This window comes from Haliotis rubra, unplaced genomic scaffold (assembly GCF_003918875.1).
Source record: "Haliotis rubra isolate DU_JTF1 unplaced genomic scaffold, ASM391887v1 Scf796, whole genome shotgun sequence".
Taxonomy (NCBI): Eukaryota; Metazoa; Mollusca; class Gastropoda; order Lepetellida; family Haliotidae; genus Haliotis; species Haliotis rubra.
In genome coordinates, this window is record NW_025767519.1 from 227,592 (window position 1) to 253,257 (window position 25,666).

Below are 25,666 nucleotides of genomic sequence, written 5' to 3' on the forward strand. Positions count from 1 at the left end.
ACATTGTATTATAGCAGGGTCGGACATATATGGAGGTCCGGACACACATTATCACACATATATCCGGACATTGTATTTGGAGGTCCGGACATTGTATTATAGCAGGTTCGGACATTATCACACATATACTTGGAGGTCCGGACATTGTATTATAGCAGGTTCGGACATTATCACACATATACTTGGAGGTCCGGACATTGTATTATAGCAGGGTCGGACATTATCACACATATACTTGGAGGTCCGGACATTGTATTATAGCAGGGTCGGACATTATCACACATATACTTGCATGTTGAAACATTGTCATGTAAATGCCTACTCGTTTAGATGGTGCCTCAGATATACTTGCAAGTACAACATTGTCACAGATATGCATACAAGATCAGCATTGTGACAGATATACCTACAAGTATTGACACAGACATATTTGCTAGTTCAACATTGTTACAGATATACATACAAGTTCAACATTGTTACAGGTATACTTACAAGTACAACATTGCCACAGATATACATACAAGTTCAACATTGTCACAGATATACATACAAGATCAGCATTGTCACATCCATACATGCAAGATCAGCATTGTCACAGATACACTTGCAAGTACAACATTGTCACAGATATACTTGCAAGTACAACATTGTCACAGATACACTTGCAAGTACAACATTGTCACAGATACACTTGCAAGATCAACATTGTGACAGATATACTTGCAAGTACAACATTGTCACAGATATACTTGCAAGTACAACATTGTCACAGATATACTTGCAAGTACAACATTGTCACAGATATACTTGCAAGTACAACATTGTCACAGATATACTTGCAAGTACAACATTGTCACAGATATACTTGCAAGCACAACATTGTCACAGATACACTTGCAAGTACAACATTGGCACAGATACACATAAAAGATCAACATATTCACAGTTATACATACTACACTTGCAGGTACAACATTGTCACAGATACATGCAGGTTGAGACTGCTGTGGGTGGAGTTTCTAGCTGTGTCCGGATCTCTTGTGTGTCCAGATTAACCTTGCTGGCTTCTGGTGACTGACAATGATTTGCTTTTCATTTGTAATTTACCACCATAACTGTATCCTTGTACAACGGAGACACATAATCGGACACTTTCTCCGCTACAACGGCCACTGTGGGTCTAATCAATTTTAAATGGGGGAAACTGATAGCTGCGTGGTGTTCTTTCTAGATTGTACACGCTGTACAACTGATCGGCCTTTTCAATCGAACTCAGTATAATGATTCCCCTGGTCTGACATTCGTTTGCGATTAATCTGAATGAACCCAGCGTGATATATAAATATTTGATACACGAAAACCACTATCGTTTGTTGACACATTGAGGAGAGAAGATTAGGACAAATCTCTAACAGGATGGTCGGATTACAGCTGGTGTTGGAGACTATTTTGCAATGTAAAAATGTCTGGAAACAACTGACGGTGGAAAAATGGGTTAACAGACCACTGACGGGACAAGAGTGAACAGATCACTAGTTGGATGCTGGCGAGAGTAAGAGATTGTACTTTTTTGAGGGCGTGAACAATAAACGTAGGATTGGATAGTGTAGGGTCAGTGTAGGTGTAGGTTAGAGAATATTGTCAGTGTAGGTGTAGGTTAGAGACTATTGTCAGTGTAGGTGTAGGTTAGAGACTATTGTCATGAGCATGTGTAGGTAAGAGACTATTGTCGGAGAAGGTGTAGGTTAGAGACTATTTTCGGTATGGGAGTAGGTTAGAGACAGTTGCCAGTGTAGGTGTAGGTTAGGGACTATTGTCAGTGTAGGTGTAGGTGTTAGAGACTATTGTAAGTGTAGGTGTAGGTTGGAGACTATTGTCAGTGGCATGTGTAGGTAAGAGACTGTTGTCAGTGTAGGTGTAGGTTAGAGACTATTGTCAGTGTAGGTGTAGGTTAGAGACAGTTGTCAGTGTAGGTGTAGGTTAGAGACTATTGTAAGTGTAGGGTTAGAGACTATTGTCAGTGTAGGTGTAGGTTAGAGACTATTGTCAGTGGCATGTGTAGGTTAGAGACTATTGTCAGTGTAGGTGTAGGTTAGAGACTGTTGTCAGTGTAGGTGTAGGTTGGAGACTATTGTCAGTGGAGGTGTAGGTTAGAGACTATTGTCAGTGTAGGTGTAGGTTAGAGACTACTGTCAGTGTAGGTGTAGGTTAGAGACTATTGTCAGTGGCATGTGTAGGTTAGAGACTATTGTCAGTGTAGGTGTAGGTTAGAGACTGTTGTCAGTGTAGGTGTAGGTTAGAGACTATTGCCAGTGTAGGTTTCGTTTAGAGACTATTGTAAGTGTAGGTGTAAGTTAGAGACTATTGTCAGTGGCATGTGTAGGTTAGAGACTATTGTCAGTGTAGGTGTAGGTTAGAGACAGTTGTCAGTGTAGGTGTAGATTAGAGAGTATTGTCAGTGTAGGTGTAGGTTAGATACTATTGTCAGAGTAGGTGTAGGTTAGAGACTATTGTAAGTGTAGGTTAGAGACTATTGCCAGCGTAGGTTTAGTTTAGAGACTATTTTCGGTATAGGAGTAAGATAGAGACTATTGTCAGTGTAGGTGTAGGTTAGAGACTATTGCCAGCATAGGTTTAAGTTAGAGACTATTGTCAGTGTAGGTGTAAGTTAAGACTATTGTCAGTGTAGGTGTAGGTTAGAGACTATTTTATGCATAGGAGTAAGTTAGAGACTATTGTCAGTGTAGGTGTAGGTTAAGACTATTGTCAGTGTAGGTGTAGGTTAGAGACTATTTTATGCATAGGAGTAAGTTAGAGACTATTGTCAGTTGAGATGTAGGTTAGAGACTATAATCGGTGTATATATAGGTTACAGACAATGTCGGTGCTATGGACTATTGGCGGTCGCTCGTGTGTTGAAAAGTATTTCTTTTTGTGGATCATATCCAACAGAAACACAACGATATACAACTGGTTTGTCTGCAGTGACAGCATCCGCTAACATGGGACATTGCAGGTGGTAGTGGGGCGGCAATATATTGTAGCGGCAGTATAAGGGCATTGAAAGTTCCTTGTAAAGAAATATGCTTACTGTGTAAACTTACACATACCCATCCTCGCCAATTTGTCACAAATGAATACACCACTGAATATCAAAATGCTTCACTTTGACAGAGTAATAGCGGGTTTGATTTACAAAATGACTGTCGATGTCTATGTCGATGTCGATGTCGATGAATGCTTCTTTATACAGACTTTTACGATGTTTTGGAATCCAGTTTGATATGAAAGAATGGCTATGCCTTATGGTTTTAGATTCAAGCAAAATGTCGATAGTGCTAGGTTTTTTAAAATAAAATCCTCGTCTTTGGGAAAAACTACATAGTTTCATGCATTGCTGTCAGACCTTTGATGACAACTCTCAGGGACAGACAGGTTCCTGTTCTATTTTTTTATACAGTTTGTGAGTTAATGACATATTCTTCGAGAATATCCATACTGATTTGATTGTAGTGATCTAAATTTATAACAGGCCGTGCACGATATTGTTAGCCAGGAAGCCATATTTTTGTGTGTGACAAAGTATATAGCGTGTGATTGATGGGCACGAATCGCGTGTTATGCTTAAGGTTTGGTTGAAGTAAAAGAAGCACGTGTTATAATTTGATTTGCCCGCAAGAAGCACGTGTTATGGTCTACTAGACGTGTGAGCAACACTTGGTATGGTCTACTTGGTGTGTGAGAAGCACTTGTTATATTATGATTGACGTGCAAGAAGCACGTGTTATGGTCTACTAGACGTGTGAGCAACATTTGTAATGGTCTACTTTGTGTGTGAGAAGTACGTGTTATATTATGATTGACGTGCAAGAAACACGTGTTATGGTCTACTAGACGTGTGAGCAACACTTGTAATGGTCTATTTGGTGTGTGAGAAGTACGTGTTATATTATGATTGACGTGCAAAAAGGACGTGTTAAGGTCTACTAGACGTGTGAGCAACACTTGTTATGGTCTACTTGGTGTGTGAGAAGCACGTGTTATATTGATTGACGTACAAGAAGCACGTGTTAAGGTCTACTAGACGTGTGAGCAACACTTGTTATGGTCTACTTGGTGTCTACTTAATGTGTGAAAGGTGTTATTTTCTGTCTGAAAAGGCAAAAGCAATATATTTTGTCCTACCCAGTGTGCAAGAAGTGAGTGTTATCTATATCCTACTTAATCTGTAGGAAACGCATGCTATAATCTTGTTGTGTGTTAGAAATAGTGTTCTGGATGTGTATTATTTATCCTGAACCACGTACTACTACGTCACCGTGTTCAATGTTGCAGATTCACAGCAGTCTCTACCTGAACCTGCTGCCGTCCAAGACCCACCTGGCCTCTGGCCTGGTCAAGATGATGCAGGTGAACTATTGGTACCGGTTCACATTCCTCCTGGAAACAGACCTCGCCGACGACGGTTTCTATACTGTGCTTAGGGAGAAGACTCAAGCAAAGAAGTGGAATGTGGAGGTGTATAGGATGTCTCCAGCGATGAACACAAGCAAGAATATAGAAAACTTTTTGTCTTCACTTCGTGGCAATACGTCAAGGATATTTGTGCTACACACGGGCATTGTGCTTGCCGGAAGGATATTTCGCGCAGCTAGAAAGCTGTCGCTAGGAGAGCAAGAATTCGCATGGATTATTACTGAGAATGCGTACACACTGGATGATGACATCATTAGGGGTTACCCGCCCGGTTCTTTAGCTTTCCTCATGAACAACGAGTTCTGCATGAGCGAACTCCTGCAGGATAGCGTCTCATTCATCGGCACGTCGTTCGAGGAACATACCCATGTCATCAAGGAACATACTCAGCGACAGAAGCATGGATGTTATCCTAAGCGTATTACTAAGGAAAGATTTCACCATAACCCTGTATATAGGTAAGTATATTTATGTTTCATAGTTTAAATATGTTTTGTGTTGTGTCCTTATCACACAAAGGGCAGAACATGCCCTGTCTTCAAAGCGCAGCTATCACATCCGGAACCTAGACTTCCCGGTTCGCAATGATTATATTGCTGTTTGTTTCGATACTGTCCGTCCCTTCTTATCACTTAACGTTAACCATCTGAGACCTGCATCACTTCGGGGTTCCCTCCCACATTGAGCAGATACGCTGTGCTATAACTTGAATGTTCATTCACTCCTCATCTTGTAATTAAAGATGTTGTTTCTCCTTATATAGTTAATTGGGTTCACATGGAACCATTGAAGGAATTAATCATGCTAAAGTTGGTGGTCTCAGAATTGGGTGACAATAAAATCAGGAATGATTTGTTTTGAAAATGTGTTGTTAGAAGAGGCATTAGCTGACCCTGTTGTACGTTGGTTGGTTTTATAGTTTTAGGGCGACGTGGGCCAATAAGAGGCCTATTTGCGCCCAACACATTGACTTGATTTAATGAACATAGGTAATTTCATAATTTCATCGCCCAAAGGAACCGTTTAGTAAGGATAAAAGAAACGACAACACTATTAATTTGGATAGATGTATACATATATCGAATAACCTCTGCTTTGTGTTACGGATTAAAAACCTTAAGTAATCACTTCCATTTCTGAAACATGAAATACTCATTCATTAAAAAAGCGGTAGTTTCAGATGACAGAGTGTTAAAATGATTTAAAACCACAGAACTAAATCTGTCTAAGCCATTCGCGGGCCTGTCTAGATTACATCATATTTTCCAGATGACGAGACAAAATCTAAAACTGCCCGTTGCACAGACCCATACATGATATTGGGGCCCAAAACTGTTTCTAAGGAAAATACATCATCAACCTCAAGTACAGCGCTTCTGAGATTATGTCTTATGTTGTTATGGCCAGGGCATGTAATTAAATAATGTTCGATATTTTCAGGCGTCTCCAAATTGCAATGGCCACATTTAGAAGAGACCTGTTGTACGTCTCGTTGTGCACAGTTGTTGCCCTTTTACACGCCAGTATCCGCTGATCGTAGGTTCGAATTCTAGATTCGCCCTGATGATACTCCTAGATGAGCTACATGGGTGCTTGTGGAATGGTTCAACACTTACCATTCCACATTAACTGACACGCTGAACTAGAACGGATCAGATGTTTTTGGTTTATTATTGTATGTCTTCTCTGTACACTGTTTTGTGATGTTTATACCCTATATCTAGTTCGTGCTATTGCCCACCAGTGTAGGGTTTGGATCAAGGTCCAGGTACTTTTCTAAAATCTCGAAGGTCCCGTAGGGGTGTTGATTCGTTTAGACGAGTGAGTGAGTAATTGAGAATGGCCACATCACGCCGAGCACGTCAATATGACATACCACAGCGGGCGACACCAGCAGATGCATTGTATTCTATCAGAGGGTCTGCTAATTGCTATGCCCAACTATTTATAATCGACTTTAGCAGTACTGTAACCGAGGTTCGGTAATATGCCATTCCTAGTGTTGAGTCTGGCAGCTTGTAATCCTCTGTGTGTAGTACTGAAATGAATTTATGTAATCTACCATGTCTGGTAATGTATGGTAGGACTTTTAAGTTGCCGTGCCAAATATTGATTCTGAACAATGCACGTGGGGGTTGATATTTAATCTGAAGGTTTTCTTTCTACTGTGTCTTCAATTGAATCTGTAGGTTCTGCGATCTGCTATGCTTGAATCTCCGGGCTAATTTACTATGGAAGGTATCAAATCAGAAGGTCTGTGATGTATTATGGCAAACATTGAATCACAGGGTTTGTAATTTATTATGGAAGGTATCAAATCTGAAGGGTTGTGATGTATTGGAAGGTATCAAATCTGAAGGTTTGTGATGTATTACGACAAGCATTGAATCACAGGGTTTGTAATTTACTATGGAAGGTATGAAATCTGAAGGTTTGTGATGTATTGGAAGGATGTATTACGACAAGCATTGAATATTATCAAACCTGAAGGTTTGTGATGTATTACGACAAGCATTGAATCACAGGGACTGTAATTTATTATGGAAGGTATCAAATCTGAAGGTTTGTGATGTATTACGACAAGCATTGAATCACAGGGACTGTAATTTATTATGGAAGGTATCAAATCTGAAGGTTTGTGATGTATTACGACAAGCATTGAATCACAGGGACTGTAATTTATTATGGAAGGTATCAAATCTGAAGGTTTGTGATGTATTACGACAAGCATTGAATCACAGGGACTGTAATTTATTATGGAAGGTATCAAATCTGAAGGTTTGTGATGTATTACGACAAGCATTGAATCACAGGGACTGTAATTTATTATGGAAGGTATCAAATCTGAAGGTTTGTGATGTATTACGACAAGCATTGAATCACAGGGACTGTAATTTATTATGGAAGGTATCAAATCTGAATCTGAAGGTTTGTGATGTATTACGACAAGCATTGAATCACAGGGACTGTAATTTACTATGGAAGGTATCAAATCTGAAGGTTTGTGATGTATTACGACAAGCATTGAATCACAGGGACTGTAATTTATTATGGAAGGTATCAAATCTGAAGGTTTGTGATGTATTACGACAAGCATTGAATCACAGGGACTGTAATTACTATGGAAGGTATCAAATCTGAAGGTTTGTGATGTATTACGACAAGCATTGAATCACAGGGACTGTAATTTACTATGGAAGGTATCAAATCTGAAGGTTTGTGATGTATTACGACAAGCATTGAATCACAGGGACTGTAATTTATTATGGAAGGTATCAAATCTGAAGGTTTGTGATGTATTACGACAAGCATTGAATCACAGGGACTGTAATTTACTATGGAAGGTATCAAATCTGAAGGTTTGTGATGTATTACGACAAGCATTGAATCACAGGGACTGTAATTTATTATGGAAGGTATCAAATCTGAAGGTTTGTGATGTATTACGACAAGCATTGAATCACAGGGACTGTAATTTATTATGGAAGGTATCAAATCTGAAGGTTTGTGATGTATTACGACAAGCATTGAATCACAGGGACTGTAATTTATTATGGAAGCTATCAAATCTGAAGGTTTGTGATGTATTACGACAAGCATTGAATCACAGGGACTGTAATTTAGTATTTCCCAGTATTGAATCATCTGTTATATAATCTACTGTGCCGAGTTATAATTCTAAGAATTTGTAGTTTACAATGCCAAGTATTATGTCATATGAGGGTTTGCAATCTACTGTTGTTCAGAGTTGATTCACAACATGAAACGCTAAGGTTAGCCAGGGAATCGATACGTAGAGAACTTAACTGTGAAATGACTAAATAGTCAATGACAAATCAATAAATTCCACTGAAATTCACTGGATACGGTCTACAATCACACAAAGCAATACAATGAGTTAAATTATGTGGCAGAAGCAATTTACCATAACAATCGCTGTTATAAGTCAATGCACTCTCGGTTATCCAGCACAGGCCACAGTTGAATGCCAATGTGGTAGATGCTCCGGGTCTAAGAAAGACAGGCTCCGAGTGGCCCTCCCCGCACTCGTACATAGGTACAACCAATGTTCTAAAACATACCGCCTGTAAGGGCCGAGAACAACTTTGCTTCTATAATTATATCTGCAATGTGTATTGTTTAGAACTGAAACCGAGAGGATGTTTCTGGAAATGTTTAGGCGCATGCAGTTCGGTCAGTGTTGAATGATATGAAGTGATCACTAGTTCTGTTCTCCGATACTCTGTATTCTGTGTCTAACAGTGAAAGAGTTTAGTCTTACACCGCTTTTTGCAATATTCCAGGAATATCACGGCGGGGGACACCAGAAATGGTTTCACGCATTGTACCCAAATGTTAAATCGAACCCGGGATTTCGGCGAACGTTTTAACCACTAGGCTACCCCACCCCAACTGCGTTTAAGAACAAATAGGGCGCCCATAGTGTAAATCTATGGCATATTACGTATTATTCAACTAAATGGTGGATGTACTTTCGGTGTCTCTCCTGAATTTCTTTTGATCCCAAAACATTAGACGACAGTCAAATCTAAGGGCAATTATTTTCACTTTTTCTAAAAGTAGTCTTTTTCCTTACCGCCAAAATAACGTTGCTACGTGGGTGTTGATATTGATGAGACGTCTGCCAGATGGACAGTTAGTCAATAACTATTTAGGATGTCATTTCTTAACTCCAATAGCAGGAGGATAAGTTGACGTAAACGGATAACAACCTGAGGTCATATGTGTACGTTAAACGATCGATTGCTTTAATACAGTTTGTCGCATTTTATTAAAGTGCCATATTGGAACATTTTATCGATTTTGATGAAAAAAAGGCATGTGACAGGAACACTGTGGCAGAACTGTCGAGAGCCGTTGTACATATTGCGGTTGGGATATTTCCTTTTGATGTGTTTGAATGGTATCGTGGTTCCGTTAATATGAAAGAAACTTGAATGTTACATTTTAGTGAAGAATCATGGCGTGATTACATGATTTTAGTTTTAAGGCTATTTTATATTTTTTGAGTAATGAAATTGTGATTTATACTGCAAGGGACTAGCATACATGAAACATGTGAAATATTGCAGACGAAAACAGACGTGACAGGTATTGGCATGTTTGTATATTACGTTCCACACGACGGTGACGCGTTCACGTTATGTCAAACATTCCCACGTCACGTCATGGCAAACAATGTCACGTGCTGTCAGGTCACACAATCACAGTCATTTCAAGTCACGCATCCCCAGGTCATTTCATGACACGGGATTTCAGTGTCACAGAAGTGCATGTCAGCTCACACAGTCTCGGGTTATTCGTGTGACGCAATGTCACGGAATGCTCAGGGTATACAAGGCGTGTCACGTGGTGTGGTGTTTTTCCGCAGCTGTCGGCAATAGTCCAGATATAGCACGAGGCCTTAACACGTATCGAACTGTGCAAACCTGTGGTTGATGGCTCGAAGATCCCGTTCATAACTGATCTTCAGTAACCCATGCTTGTAAGAGGCGTCTAAGTTGACTCAAAAGCGGACCGATGAATTACGTCTAACTCGAAAACTAATAGACATAACATACTTAATGAAACGCTGCTCATAATCAAAACATCATACCCACTCTGTGAGGTTTTTGCAGAATTTTTGTCCTAAATATAATAAAGTTGTTTAACAAACTATCATTAAAATATTGACACAGTTCACTATTTGTTACGAGGGAGGAGTGCAGAAAAAGGGACAGCCAGGTGTTCGAGAAGAACGTTCACAGACAAAATTATTTATTCATTAACCTGTGCTGTGCTGTCTCCATCCGTTCTCGAACACCTGACTGTCCCTTTCACTGCACTCCTCCCTCGTAACAAACAGTGAACTGTGTCAATATTTTAATGATAGTTTGTTAAACAACTTTTTTATATTTAGGACAAAAATTCTGCAAAAACCTCACAGAGTGGGTATGATGTTTTGATTATGATCAGCGTTTCATTAAGTATGTTATGTCTATTAGTTTTCGAGTTAGATTGCAATTCATCGGTCCACTTTTGAGCCAAACGGACTGTAGTTGATCCAAGTCGTCGACTCCAAAATGAATACATCGGTGTTCATGATGTCGACCACGGGATTCATTGTAATGAGCTTGTCAGTCTGTCCTCAAATCATGTTATATCTGGGACATGTGTCTAAAACTTTCACGCATAAAAACAGGCTGTAAAATGGTGTCTTTCGTTATTTAGGGATTTTAAAATGTATTATTCTTTCCGTTTCCACGGCAACAAGTTTCAATTTGACGCTGGTGATATTGGTGTGTTTGTTCGAGCAATAACTCCGAAACTTCTTAGCATTGGTTCATTCAAACGTGGTTTACAAGGATTTTTTGTCAGCTGCTATTTAGGGATTTCCAGAAGTTTTACTTTGACTCAGTTCACAGGGATGTCTTTTTCAAGAGCTTATCTCCATAACTATCTCCTTGTCATCAGTACACATGCAGATTGACGAAATTGTAAACGGTACATCTATTCCTGGACAAATTCCAAATATTTGATTCATATTGGTTCATTATAATTTTGCATGGATTTTATTCTGCTTAGCTATTATCTTATGTTTAGAAATATCTGTAAATTTTCTTTGTTCAGCCAATACGCACTCGCACGCGCACGCACACACCAGTTGTAGCCAACTGCCAGATTAGATGTCGCATTTCTAAATGCCATTATAAATATTTAGCGTGTATATAGGTTAAAGTTGCACAGATATAGAGTGTATATAGGGCGGAGATACACAGACATAGGGTTGCAGGCATATGACGTAGATATGTATATCAATTGGTATGAGCTTCACACTTTCAATGGACGGAAAGTGTATTTCCATGTTAAAAAGATAACTATACTTTTCCAACGTCACACCAATGTCAGCTATTGTTATGTTAACTGGTTATCGATATGCTGACAACAGGGCATTGGATAATTACACTGCATCGACCTTTCGCTCCAACGTTCCACCCTTAACTACGGGACAGGACTATTGAAACGCTGAGCACGCAGCCGACTGGTAATTTACAGTTATAAGTTATTCATGGCACAGACTGTATCAGTAAATAACAGGTATATTTGTGGTCTGGGACAGGTGAACTGGAATTGATTCTCCAAGTAGAGACTGTGTTCTAATTCAGCTTCTGAAGCAAACCATGACGTCGATGATCCTAAACCTCAGGGATCCAATTGTTACTGGTAGTGTGTAGTACTATTTCTACCATGACGTTGATGATCCTAAACCTCAGGGATCCAATTGTTACTGGTAGTGTGTAGTACTATTTCTACCATGACGTTGATGATCCTAAACCTCAGGGATCCTATTGTTACTGGTAGTGTGTAGTACTATTTCTACCATGACGTTGATGATCCTAAACCTCAGGGATCCAATTGTTACTGGTAGTGTGTGGTACTATTTCTACCATGACGTTGATGATCCTAAACCTCAGGGATCCAATTGTTACTGGTAGTGTGTAGTACTATTTCTACCATGACGTTGATGATCCTAAACCTCAGGGATCCAATTGTTACTGGTAGTGTGTGTAGTATTATTTCTACCATGACGTTGATGACCTCAGGGATCCTATTGTTCAGGTACTATTTCTACCAATTGTTACTGGTAGTGTGTAGTACTATTTCTACCATGACGTTGATGATCCTAAACCTCAGGGATCAAATTGATACTGGTAAGTCTATTTCTACCAGACGTTGATGATCCTAAACCTCAGGGATGCTACTGATCAAATTGTTACTGGTAGTGTGTGGTACTATTTCTACCATGACGTTGACGATCCTAAACCTCAGGGATCAAATTGTTACTGGTAGTGTGTGGTGCTATTTCTACCATGACGTTGATGGTCCTAAACCTCAGGGATGCTATTGTTACTGGTAGTGTGTAGTACTATTTCTACCATGACGTTGATGATCCTAAACCTCAGGGATCAAATTGTTACTGGTAGTGTGTAGTACTATTTCTACCATGACGTTGATGATCCTAAACCTCAGGGATCCTATTGTTACTGGTAGTGTGTAGTACTATTTCTACCATGACGTTGATGATCCTAAACCTCAGGGATCCAATTGTTACTGGTAGTGTGTAGTACTATTTCTACCATGACATTGATGATCCTAAACCTCAGGGATCCTAGCGTTACTGGTAGTGTGTAGTACTATTTCTACCATGACGTTGATGATCCTAAACCTCAGGGATCCTATTGTTACTGGTAGTGTGTGTACTATTTCTACCATGACGTTGATGATCCTAAACCTCATGATCAAATTTGTTACTGGTAGTGTGTGGTGCTATTTCTACCATGACGTTGATGATCCTAAAACCTCAGGGATGCTTACTGGTAGTGTGTAGTACTATTTCTACCATGACATTGATGATCCTAAACCTCAGGGATCCAATTGTTACTGGTAGTGTGTAGTACTATTTCTACCATGACGTTGATGATCCTAAACCTCAGGGATCAAATTGCATTACTGGTAGTCAGTGTGGTACTATTTCTACCATGACGTTGATGATCCTAAACCTCAGGGATCCTATTGTTACTGGTAGTGTGTACCATGACGTTATTTCTAAACCATGACATTGATGATGATCCTAAACCTCAGGGATCCTAGCGTTACTGACAGTGTGTAGTACTATTTCTACCATGACATTGATGATCCTAAACCTCAGGGATCCTAGAAGCGTTACTGGTAGTGTGTAGTACTATTTCTACCATGACATTGATGATCCTAAACCTCAGGGATCCTAGCGTTACTGGTAGTGTAGTAGTACTATTTCTACCATGACATTGATGATCCTAAACCTCAGGGATCCTATTGTTACTGGTAGTGTGTAGTACTATTTCTACCATGACATTGATGATCCTAAACCTCAGGGATCCTAGCGTTACTGGTAGTGTGTGTAGTACCATATGATGATCCTAAACCAGGGATGTTACTGGTTGAGTGATACCATGACGTTGATGATCCTCAGGGATCCTAGCGTTACTGGTAGTGTGTAGTACTATTTCTACCATGACATTGATGATCCTAAACCTCAGGGATCCCAGGGATGTAAACCTAGCTATTGTTACTGGTAGTGTGTAGTACCTATTTCTACCATGACATTGATGATCCTAAACCCCAGGATCCTTGCGTTACTAGTCAGTAGTACTATTTCTACCATGACATTGATGATCCTAAACCTCAGGGATGCTATTGTTACTGACAGTGCGTGTAGTACTATTTCTACCATGACATTGATGATCCTAAACCTCAGGGATCCAATTGTTACTGGAAGTGTGTAGCACTATTTCTACCATGACATTGATGATCCTAAACCTCAGGGATCCTAGCGTTACTGGTAGTGTGTAGTACTATTTCTACCATGACATTGATGATCCTAAACCTCAGGGATCCTAGCGTTACTGGAAGTGTGTAGTACTATTTCTACCATGACATTGATGATCCTAAACCTCAGGGATCCTAGCGTTACTGGTAGTGTGTAGTACTATTGCTACCATGACATTGATGATCCTAAACCTCAGGGATCCTAGCGTTACTGGAAGTGTGTAGTACTATTTCAACCATGACATTGATGATCCTAAACCTCAGGGATCCTAGCGTTACTGGTAGTGTGTAGTACTATTTCTACCATGACATTGATGATCCTAAACCTCAGGGATCCTAGCGTTACTGGTAGTGTGTAGTACTATTTCTACCATGACATTGATGATCCTAAACCTCAGGGATCCTAGCGTTACTGGAAGTGTGTAGTACTATTGCTACCATGACATTGATGATCCTAAACCTCAGGGATCCTAGCGTTACTGGTAGTGTGTGGTACTATTTCAACCATGACGTTCACGGTCACATGTCTCTACTAGTAAACCTAGCGTTACTGACAGTCAGTAGTGTTATTTCTACAATGACATTGATGATCCTAAACCTCAGGGATCCTAGCGTTACTGGAAGTGTGTAGTACTATTTCTACCATGACATTGATGATCCTAAACCTCAGGGATCCTAGCGTTACTGGTAGTGTGTAGTACTATTTCTACCATGACATTGATGATCCTAAACCTCAGGGATCCTAGTGTTACTGGTAGTGTATGGTACTATTTCTACCATGACGTTCACGATTGCATGCTTCTACTAGTAAACCTAGCGTTACTGACAGTCAGTTGTACTATTTCTACCATGACATTGATGATCCTACCTCAGGGCTTTACTGGTAGTGTGTACTATTTCTACCATGACATTGATGATCCTAAACCTCAGGGATCCTAGCGTTACTGGTAGTGTATGGTACTATTTCTACCATGACGTTCACGATTGCATGCTTCTACTAGTAAACCTAGCGTTACTGACAGTCAGTTGTACTATTTCTACCATGACATTGATGATCCTAAACCTCAGGGATCCTAGCGTTACTGGTAGTGTGTGGTACTATTTCTACCATGACGTTCACGATCACATGTCTCTACTAGTAAACCTAGCGTTACTGACAGTCAGTTGTGCTATTTCAACCATGACATTGATGATCGTTAGTCTCAAGCAGTGATTCTGGACTTACTTCCAGTCAGTGCTCCTAGTTCTACCATGACACAATGATTGCTGGTTCTAAACATCTGAGGAATCTCCAAGAAAGGAATTGTAGGATCCCGACAATAAGTAGGTGGATACTATGGCTTGGGAATATTTGATTTTTGTTGTATCAAATATCTATTTGGGTATGATTCGACGAATAAAGGCTGTTAGAATTGTGCTTCTGAAAGAAGTACAGGACGTTTTAACAGATTAAGTACTGTGATATGAACATTCGTGTAGTTCTAAACTTCTCGTGAACAGTATGTAAATTGAGTGTGCATACCTTGTGGTCTGACAGATGACAGGTTTACCTCTTAAGACCTTACTGTTCACTTATCTTTCACGACTGAGCGTACTGTCTGCCTGTCTACAGCGTGGAAAGGCATGGGGGCACAACGTATCCTCACTATAGACAGACAGCTGTGTAAAACCCTGCCAAAGACCCTGTGGGTAGAACCCTACCACATACACCATGTCACGGAGTCGCCATGTTGTTTTGTTTTGGCTAGAGGAGCTCTCTATCTTCACCCAGGATGGTACGTGTTGTTTGTACGAGCGGAATATCCACCTATCTGAACTGATGGAAATTATAGATTTCCATTCCAAATCAAGCTGAATGTACGCACCACAGCTATTGTCTCTGCAGCCAAAAACCTAGCCTCGGCCCAAGCGTGTTTCTGGAAGCACATCCTGTCTCCCATCCCTGGCGTCCCCGCAGCAGAAATAGCCCCCAGTGCCTCCACACTCCGCAAGTTGACGTGACTTTCTGTGATTTATATGACCTTGATCCTGCCACCAAGACGTTACAGTCAAGCACCATTGTAGCGGCTCCGAGGTTTTGACAACATCTCCCACAGGAGTTTAATAATCAATACTTTCTCTGAGAATATGAATGAAAAACGGGGTACACAAAGATAAGCCCGAACAATCATTGAGAGAAAGCAAACAACAGCCGGGCTAACAAGTAATGGTTCATAGAATACCAAGGTTTTGAAGTGGTGTGTAACAAAGTTCTAAGTTATGGATGTTGTTGATAATGAGTAACAAGGCTGGCTAAGTGTGTGTCGTCTAACCAGGTTACATAGCTGTGAAGTAACACAGCTCACTATGTAAAGAGGAAGTAGACTATGTATTGGCTGTTGCAGAGAAAATACGAATGTAACTAAGGTGGAAGACATAGAATAAAGAGCGAGTGAGTGAATGATCTTTTGAACACATCGCTGTTTTTTTTTATTAGAAAACACCAATGAGACAGTCATGTTTCAATTTGAGTGTAAGCACAGTGAAGACGTGACAAGAAACGTGAAACGTGTCAAGACCGAACAATCTGACAGGGACGTTACTATCTGAACTAGAACTCAATCAGTCAATACTTTATTCAGTATCATAGTTCGAGATGCCAATGCTAAATTTACTAGTATGGTATTTGTAATATACACACGTGAATTTTGATGATTCTGTACAGAAGGGTCCATATCGTACAAAACAACGTTTAGCAAAACTGTCTGAACAAAAGGATGACGTGAACTTTCCCAGTATAACCAGCAATATTCCAGCTGTTTAGGCCTACAGTGTCTGCACTTGGAGGTGCAACAGAGCATGCTATTTCTACTAAGTTTTAAAAGTGCGTCATACGACGCTTGGTAAAAATACATCATTTACAGTCTCTGTAAATCTTTGAGTAGGTTTTATGGCTGACATTTGGAGGACATTTCCAAATTTGACTCATCGTGACAAAAATGATGTCTTGGGGTTTTACCTTAACGATTGCCTTTCTATGTATTAATGAGGACGCCATCAGTGGGCAGGATACACTCACCTTTTTTGTGAACACCTGGCATTATCACTGTTCGATAGTCATAATGTAGGATCATGATAGAAAAGGAATCGTACAATTTCTTATGAATACGGACAGGTAAGAATACACAATGCCATATAAAAAGGTCCAATGTAACATATGTTATCTTTGGGATTACGCTTTCTGGAAAGGGTTTTGTCGCTTATATTTCTAAACAGAAACATCACCATTGTTGTCAGATGCAGCACTTTACCTTGTCAGATGCAGTACTTTGCCTTGTCAGATGCAGCACTTTACCTTGTCAGATGCAGCAATTTACATTGTCAGATGCAGTACTTTACGTTGTCAGATTCAGTACTTTACGTTGTCAGATTCAGTACTTTACGTTGTCAGATGCAGCACTTCAGTTGTCAGATGCAGTACTTTACTTTGTCAGATGCATTACACTACGTTGTCAGATTCAGGACTTTAGTTGTCAGATGCAGCGCTGTACAACGCAAAATATAATATATCCTCACACAGCCCAAACAGACAGGTTGTTGTCTGTGCCCCAGAAATCTGTAATAACTCGGCAGTGTTGTAGGAGGACCACGACACCTGTTAATCATGCAGTTATACCGACGGGATTTCACTTATTCTCTCATATGTCGTTGCCATAACGATCACGCAAAACCAGTGTGCCCGAGTGCTTTTGGGTCAGCGTTAGAGGAACTATCAAAACAAGCCAGTGTTTGTAGTTAATCAAGCATCTTTATCCCCTGTCCTGAATAGTTGACAGAGATCAGGATACTGGTCACTAAATCCCCTTGTAATTAGGGGACGTGGTTGAAGTGCCTCCTTCACACCGAGTCCAGCCAATACTTCCTGCCATGTTGGCCTTAAGTGTGCAGTGAGTGTGGAAGATGCCCTTTGTGTAGCGGTATTCTGTTGTTGATGTTATATTTGTTACCGAAAATGGTTTATAATGCACACATGCACCTTTAGTACTAAAGTTGTATTAGCCTTAATAACTTCATGCAAGTAAAGCGACAAATCCCTTTCTGCATCCGTAATCTCCGTCAGTTTTACGATTTGGACGATGTCATTAGCATGTGTTTATGACTCACTATCAAATATTGATACCAGATATTCGTGAAACTGTGAGTGTATCCTGCCTTTCCGGTGGCACCCCCCATAAACACATATAATAACATCGTGTACCTCTGGGAGATTGTCATCATAACATAGTAGTATTTTCTTGATAATACATGTTTCAATATCATACGTGCATCATGAAATATATATCAGTTAGATCGTACTTAGGGTGATACATTTTCATCTCCTTCTGTCAGTCCGTGTTTAGTTATGTCACGGCCCTTGTGATACGATATTATCATCTGTGAGTTAGTGTTTAGTTATGTCACGGCTCTGGTAATACGATATTATTATCTGTCAGTCCGTGTTTAGTTATGTCACGGCCCTGGTGATACGATATTATCAACTGTCAGTCCGTGTTTAGTTATGTCACGGCCCTGGTGATACGATGTTATCATCTGTCAGTCCGTGTTTAGTTATGGCATGTCCCTGGTGATACGATAATATTATCTGTCAGTCCGTGTTTACTTATGTGACGGCCCTGGTGATACGATATTATCATCTGTCAGTCCTTGTTTAGTTATGTCACGGCCCTGTGATACGATATTATCTCATTCATTCAGTCTGGGCTTAGCTATGTCACGGCTCTGGTGATACGATATTATCATCTGTCAGTCCGTGTTATTTATGTCACGGCCCTGGTGATACAATATTATCAACTGTCAGTCCGTGTTTATTTATGTCAAGGCCCTGGTGATACGATATTATCATCTGTGAGTCCGTGTTTAGTTATTGTCACGATATTATCATCTGTACGTCAGCCCGTGTTTAGTTATGTCACGGCTCTGGTGATTCCATGTTTCGTCTTGTGACATATACTCCAATTTGGTTCAGGTTTCATAGGTTAAATTTAGTTCACAAGAGATTTGTACACCTAATGAAAACTGCAAAGGTACCGTTTTGATGTCGTATCGCTCATTGTGACGCAGAAGGTATGACGTCGCAGTAACCTGTAGAAATACGCCGGATTCCAAGCTGTCCTTTGTAGATTTCCATCGTGTTTTCTGCACATCCTTTGAACTTCACGTTCAGTACAATGTTTAGTAATGCAAACTATATGGCTGGAATAATGCCGATGTGACGCAAAACCCAACTCAACTCAACTATAATTTTATATATGTTTATTCATTTAAATATACGTACCGACAATGAATTAAAAAATGTATATCTGAATATTAGCTTCCCCCATGATGCGGTGATGCGACCGTCACATTAACTGTCTCAGTCACGAGAAGTGTAATGTGATTTGAGAACCTCTGCCTGACCAGTCCAAATTCCAAAATTACGGTAGAACCGATTATTAATTCTCGTAGTCTCGCCACTCCTCAAACAAAACATCCTCTGAGCTACCATTATGCTGTAACATGTTGTGTCCACATTGGGGAAATTATGTTGTAATCTTGTCTCAGTGACTCAAATTATAGCCGCTCACCAAGTCGTAGTTCTATCAAAATAAACGCAAAAGAAGTTATTGCCCCATTAATGAGACGTAATTCGAATATTATTCCTGCAGAGAGATATATTCATATAAAATAGGCAGGAGAGAGCATACTATAATCATTATGTAAAATGTTACTTGTCGCCAGGCCAATGCGAACTTAAGGTAAATAAAACTATGATACATGCCTGTATCCAGTACATCACCATGATAGAATAACTATTCCTGTTTGTTTCATTTGAAGCCACCATCAAACAAGGGTGTATATTTTCTTTTGCCATTTGACCCGTGAAGATCCTGGGTTAGAACTGATCTTCAGTAACCCATGCTTGTCGTAAAGGCGGCTAACGGGGTCGGGTGGTCAGACTCGCAGACACATGTCATGGTATCCCAATTGCGTAGAATGATGCGCATGATGTTAATCACACGATTGTCTGGTCCAGACTCGATGATTTACCGACCGCCGTCATAAAGCTGAAATATTGCGCGGCGTTAAACAACGAATGAATAAATCAATTCTTGGTATGGCGTATTGATTGATATATATTCCTATAACATTGACTGACTATGCTTGTATGTTTCAGAGCGCTGCATGAAACTGCAATATATGGCAAGACGGGTGCCCTCCAGTTCGACATGGATGGTAACTTAAAGACTATCAAATTACGTGTGAGGAATCTTGTGTTCGATGGGAAAAACAACGTGTGGCGGGATATTGGGTGTGTTCAAGGTGACGACATCCGCCCTTTCGGCATTATCTGGCCAGGGGAGGCAAATCTCATCAGTTCCCAGCCACCGGGGAAAAAGAAGTATCGGGTGGTGACCAATCCCGTACAACCCTTCGTTATGCAAGAGAAACCTCACGCCGACTATAGCGCATGTTTAACTGATACAACATGTCTGAACATCACCTCCAAAAATAAGTCCATGGCCATGGCTGCGATAGAGGATTATGAGAGGGGGGTCATGAACGAGAATAACACCTATACTGTCCACTGTTGCCGAGGACTGACCATTGACCTCCTCAACAAACTGGCCAGTGATTTGGACTTCGATTTTACCTTGTATATCGTCCAGGACGAGACATACGGGACAATGACGAACGGCACCTGGAGCGGTATGATGTGGGATCTTATTGAGGGCACGGCTCATTTCGCTGTTGGGGCTTTCAGTATTACAAAACCAAGAACAAAAGCCATTGACTTCACGGATCCATACTTTTTCTCCGGTTTTTCCATCATGTACTCCGAGAAGACGCGAGAAACAAACATGGATGCGTTTCTCGAGCCTTTTTCCATTGATGTGTGGTTTGCTATTTTTGTTAGTGCGACGTTGACTGCCATTGCTATGGGTATTTTTGAGTGGAATAGTCCGTTTGGGTTGAACCCTTGGGGGCGGAAGAGGAAGGCCAACTATACCTTGGCCTCAGGTCTGACCATGGTGTACTCTGTTTTGTTTGGGCACACAGTGAAGACAAAGTCCCCGAAGGCGTGGCCTAGTAAGGTGATGCAGAATTTCTGGGCATTTGCAGCTATCTTCATCATTGCCAGCTACACTGCCAACCTCGCCGCCTTCATCGCAGGCAAACACGCGGGGATACACTACAACGATATCAGCGACGTCAGGGTAAGTTGTCTCCCGTTTGTCAATGCTGTTTACTCGTACCATGATAGATTTGTGACACCATGTCAGATTCCTTTGCTTTCATTCCCCAGGTGTAGAAACGTACTGATAGGATCGAATCAGAGTGAAAGGTTTAAGTGTTCGTGGGAACCACTTACGACTGGGATAATTAGCTTATACATGCATATATATTGTAGCTGTCAAGGATGAGGGTATAAGACGATATGTTAGATGTTTTGTCGATACCCATCACGTCTTATCTGCTTACGTGTACAGTAACGAAATCATGTAAAGGGCAAAACCACACGCTGGGCGATCAGTGTCACGCTGTTGTAATTCCCCCAGAAGTTTCCCCACGACACACAGGAAGACAAAGACAAGATGTCAACCTGTGTTCGGTGTAACACGGAATCGCGACCGAGTTACAAGTATTTGATTTTCTTTAACACCTCTGACTCAGAAACCGCTTTTTCATAATCTGTAAGAACTAGCGTGACCATGTGCACAAGAACAAGTTCCAGGTCCGCTATTGTCTGATCCTTGGTGAAGGTCAAAGGTCAGATTATAAGGAACAACGTTCCTGGATAGGTTTCTCATGCTCCGGTAGAAATCACCTACGCCTGTGTCGAAAATGTACTTCAGAGAGTAAGTACACGTCTTTGATCGTATCTGGTTTGAATTTTCAAATCTACGTTTTGGGGGACTCTTTTGTGGAAGGTCACACAAGGCCTGAGTAGTAAGCGGCAAGCCGGATGTCGTCATTCATGAACATTGCATTAAGTACTAATGCGCCACTGCGATCTTTAGAATAGACAAACAATCTTTGAGTCGATGCTAAAATGGTTTGACTGTAGTGTGCAAAAAAAACCTGATTACAAACGTCGTGTTTTCCACACACCATTGATCTTTCTCTCTATAAACATGTTTTGAAACTGATCGTTCTAAGATAAATTTAATCTGACAGACTCTCTCACGTAGTAATCTTTTTATCTACACTGCTGTAGAATTGAACAGCTATACTCCACAAGGAGCTGAGAATGGTGGACAGACAGATCCATTGACGGGGGTTATAATAATGTAGCGCTTTACGCATGTCTCTGCGTATACTGCAATACCAATGACCGGACTGGCTATACATATTTAAAAAGGTTTGGGTTCCACTTCACAGAAATTGTCTACTCTGGAAACATGTGTAAATATCTCTTGTCACAGATGCTAGGCACAGACAAAAACCAAAACAAACAAGGCCAGTGATTGTGGCATGACGAATTCTTCCCAGACAGATGAATATATCTGTCATCACAACCAAACGTTAGTTAATTCAGTTGTCTTCAGTTGAACAACTTACTATACTGAGACGTGTCACACATGGCGGTGGTCCCAGGTCTCCCAGACTGCTGGAGCAACTGACGGAAATAAACCACCGTTAGTGGTTCTGTACAATCTGTCGCCACAAACAGCTCTATCGGTGGTAATGCGATTGGGATCGAGCTCAGGACAGCCTGGATAAAACCCAGTCCTGATTTACGTGTGTAAATGCATTACCAAAGGCTCGAAATTCGGTATCTTGTCACGCACTACCGGTGGGTGTCGGTGAAGTCGTTTGAGGGAGTACGGAAGGCATGATATGACGTAGCCAGGATACTTGACTGCGAGGTCGGCGTGCCTCTGTGATGTGCATGACATGAAGTAGCGCTGATTAATGGTATATTGTTATTCTTGAGAGTCTTGAGCGATTCATGTTTAAATAATCCTGATTATCATCAATGGCTTCGTTAAACCCAAAAGATTGAAGCTGGTGATACGAACTCTCACGAGGGTACACATAGTCTAGGTTTCAACATTAGATCTTTCTACACAACAAAAGGATGGTGTCAAAGTTAAAGATCCGAAGCTGATTTACAAATAGGCGACATACGGCTTCACAAGTGACACGACATTATATAAGTCGGCATACGGTAATTCCGACTAAATGAAATTGCTCAAGTCAACAAAGGATAATTCCGTCGACACTGGAGGGTATCCCTTAACACGACGGTGGCTGAATCCAATCTCAATGTGACGAACGTGGTCATAAAAAACTGAGTTGAAATCGGTAGGGTTCCATGCGAATGTAACCAGTTAAGTAACTGAACTGAGTGTGAGTGAGTGAGTCAGTCTAGTTTTACGCCGCTTGTAGCAATATTCCAGCAATATCACGGCGGGGGACTTCAGAAATGGGCTTCACACATTCTACCCATTTGGGGAATCGAACCTGGGTCTTCGGCGTGACGACCGAACGCTTTAACCACTGGGCTACCTCACCGCCCCAAGTAACTGAACTGACACAATTAGACAATGATAACCTTGCACACACCACTGAATGATGGCTTACGGTTCCTCTGTAGAATTGGATGTAAAGTGATACGGAAAATGACCGTTATTGAGCATTAGGCCCCTTATCCCTCGGTCCCATGGCACAGATATCCTGCACACGATCCCACAAGTGTCATTCCATAAGTAGCATATATGACAAAGTCCTCTGCCTAATGCTGGAACTAGCCCCACGGTACATCATATTTCCCGACCACTAATCCCATTCGTAGTTACAAATCCCTCTCGCTGCCCGTGAGAGGAAGCTGCTGGATTGGACCGTGGAAGTAACTAGAGAGGGCGTTGTGTATGATACAGCTTGCACTGGGATGCCGTACACATCAGCCGCCCATGACGCCTTCAACAGATAGATGATTATCCCACTGGAGACGCGGCTGACCCTTGTCCGGCTTCATCCCTCTGGAAATCTCTCATTCCCCTCTGGCGGTTATGGCTTGAAGCACATCAATAGCCTGTTAGGTTTACTTTCAGCGAGAAATGGAAATAAATGGTTTAGGTTACGTACTCCATGGCACATTTAGAACGTAACCACACCATTTTGTATCTTGTGTATTCCGATCAGGTTAACTTGAACTGCACTGTGTTCGATGAATTGGAACATTTGGTTGCCCATATTCGTGATATCATTTATATCACAAATCGTAATTGCCGCGATGACAGAACAATTCTCCCGTCTCCCAGCTCGGGTTGTGTGTGGTGCTGACATTCAGACACGACTGTCTTGAGAAGCTGTTTCGGCCAAGCAAAGAATATATGAGAAAACGCACTTGGCCCAGTGACCTACATCTACGGCAAAAGCCTCTACGCTCCTAAAACATTCTCTCTTGTACAAATGGAATTGTCGATCGTGCCTTATTGTGACTTGATTCACATGTTTCTTGCAATGGCGTTCTCTAGGATCTAGCAAATAAGTTTTGATGTTGCCTACGGATGTGGTCTGTCATGTAAATTCGGTTAAACGTGATTTCATGTCCGCGTTTAACGTATAGGTGGTTTCAAAACCAAGATTGCGCAACAGTTTGATGAGTTGGGGATCTTGTAGTGATGGATTCAGTGGAATGTTTACATCTGGTCATTTTGATGTCAAATTTCTGAAATCGCCATGTTGCTATGGCAACATGTATTTATTTGAGACCGGCTGTTCGCGAGAGGGGCAGGTTGGCCCCAGTACGACGGCGTCTGTTGTGAGGACAAATCCTACTCATCACTCCACATGTTCTCCGGGAAATACATAGGGAACTGAGTTGAACCGACAGAAATTAATGTCGATGCTTCTGGAAGAGACGCAGGCATGGTGTGTCCATGTTGTACGCCATTGACTGATCTTGGGTCAGTGTGATTTTGAAACATATATTTCAGTATCATAACCGAAAATACTGATGATTTAGACGCCAGTGCATTTGTTCGTTCGTTCGGAACGCTGTACATCCGTTTCTGTTGCCGCAGATCGATCTAAGGACTCCATCAGCAGGTTCATTCCATAGCGCCTTTTAAACTTAGGCATTGTCACAGTTTTCGATTCCCTTAGTCGAAAGGGTCTGAGTTCGATTCTCTCCTTAAGATATGTTTTGAAGGTTGGTGTACCATGTTTGGTATTTCAGAAAGCGGTTTATAAATATTTCATTTTATGTTTTTGATAATCCCAAAGTGGATGAAAACCCTTTTGTAAGCGGCAACATTGACAGCATTGATCGTCACCTTATCCTGCTAATATACAAGTATGCCTGTGGCAACATACCTCATCTTCTTTTGACATCAAACGAGGGGATGACAGTTGACAAGTATTTATTATCGTGTACGAAATGCATCTGACAGAACTGAAGTTGTTTCATCACGCATGGACGGAGGGGATGATGAGAGGTTACGCCGTCAGGGAACGCATCCGCTTTCATCTGACCTTGACATCGAGACCTGACATTGTGTGTCTGTACAGGCCTTGGGTTGCCCTTTGTAGGAGGAAGCATAATTAATACGCTTCTACATCTTATGCGATCCCATAGTGTGAGATGAAAGGGTTTATGTGAAACCATAGGTTAGAAACGAGATGATGGGATGACATTTTCGATTGTATCTGGGTCGCGGCATTATCAGCGTCTTACGCTAACCCAGAAACCTGACAGTAGAACTAATTCCCTTTGTCAGGGTCTGTTCCGACAGCGTCTTGTGTAACATTCTGATCGATAACAGGATTGCACTGCATTTCGCTCATCTGCAGA

At 41.1% G+C, this 25,666-nt stretch overlaps 1 protein-coding gene across 2 annotated transcripts in view; it reads left to right on the forward strand.

The window, feature by feature from the left end:
- The window catches only part of LOC124261311 (glutamate receptor ionotropic, NMDA 3A-like), a 148,387-nt gene that overhangs the window by 73,899 nt on the left and 48,822 nt on the right, over positions 1-25,666 (forward strand). For both annotated transcript variants that reach the window (XM_046695618.1, XM_046695619.1), the window contains exons 2-3: positions 4,336-4,934; positions 20,039-21,080. In XM_046695618.1, coding sequence (XP_046551574.1) covers positions 4,336-4,934; positions 20,039-21,080 — 1,641 coding nt within the window. The remainder of the gene's footprint in view (positions 1-4,335; positions 4,935-20,038; positions 21,081-25,666) is intronic.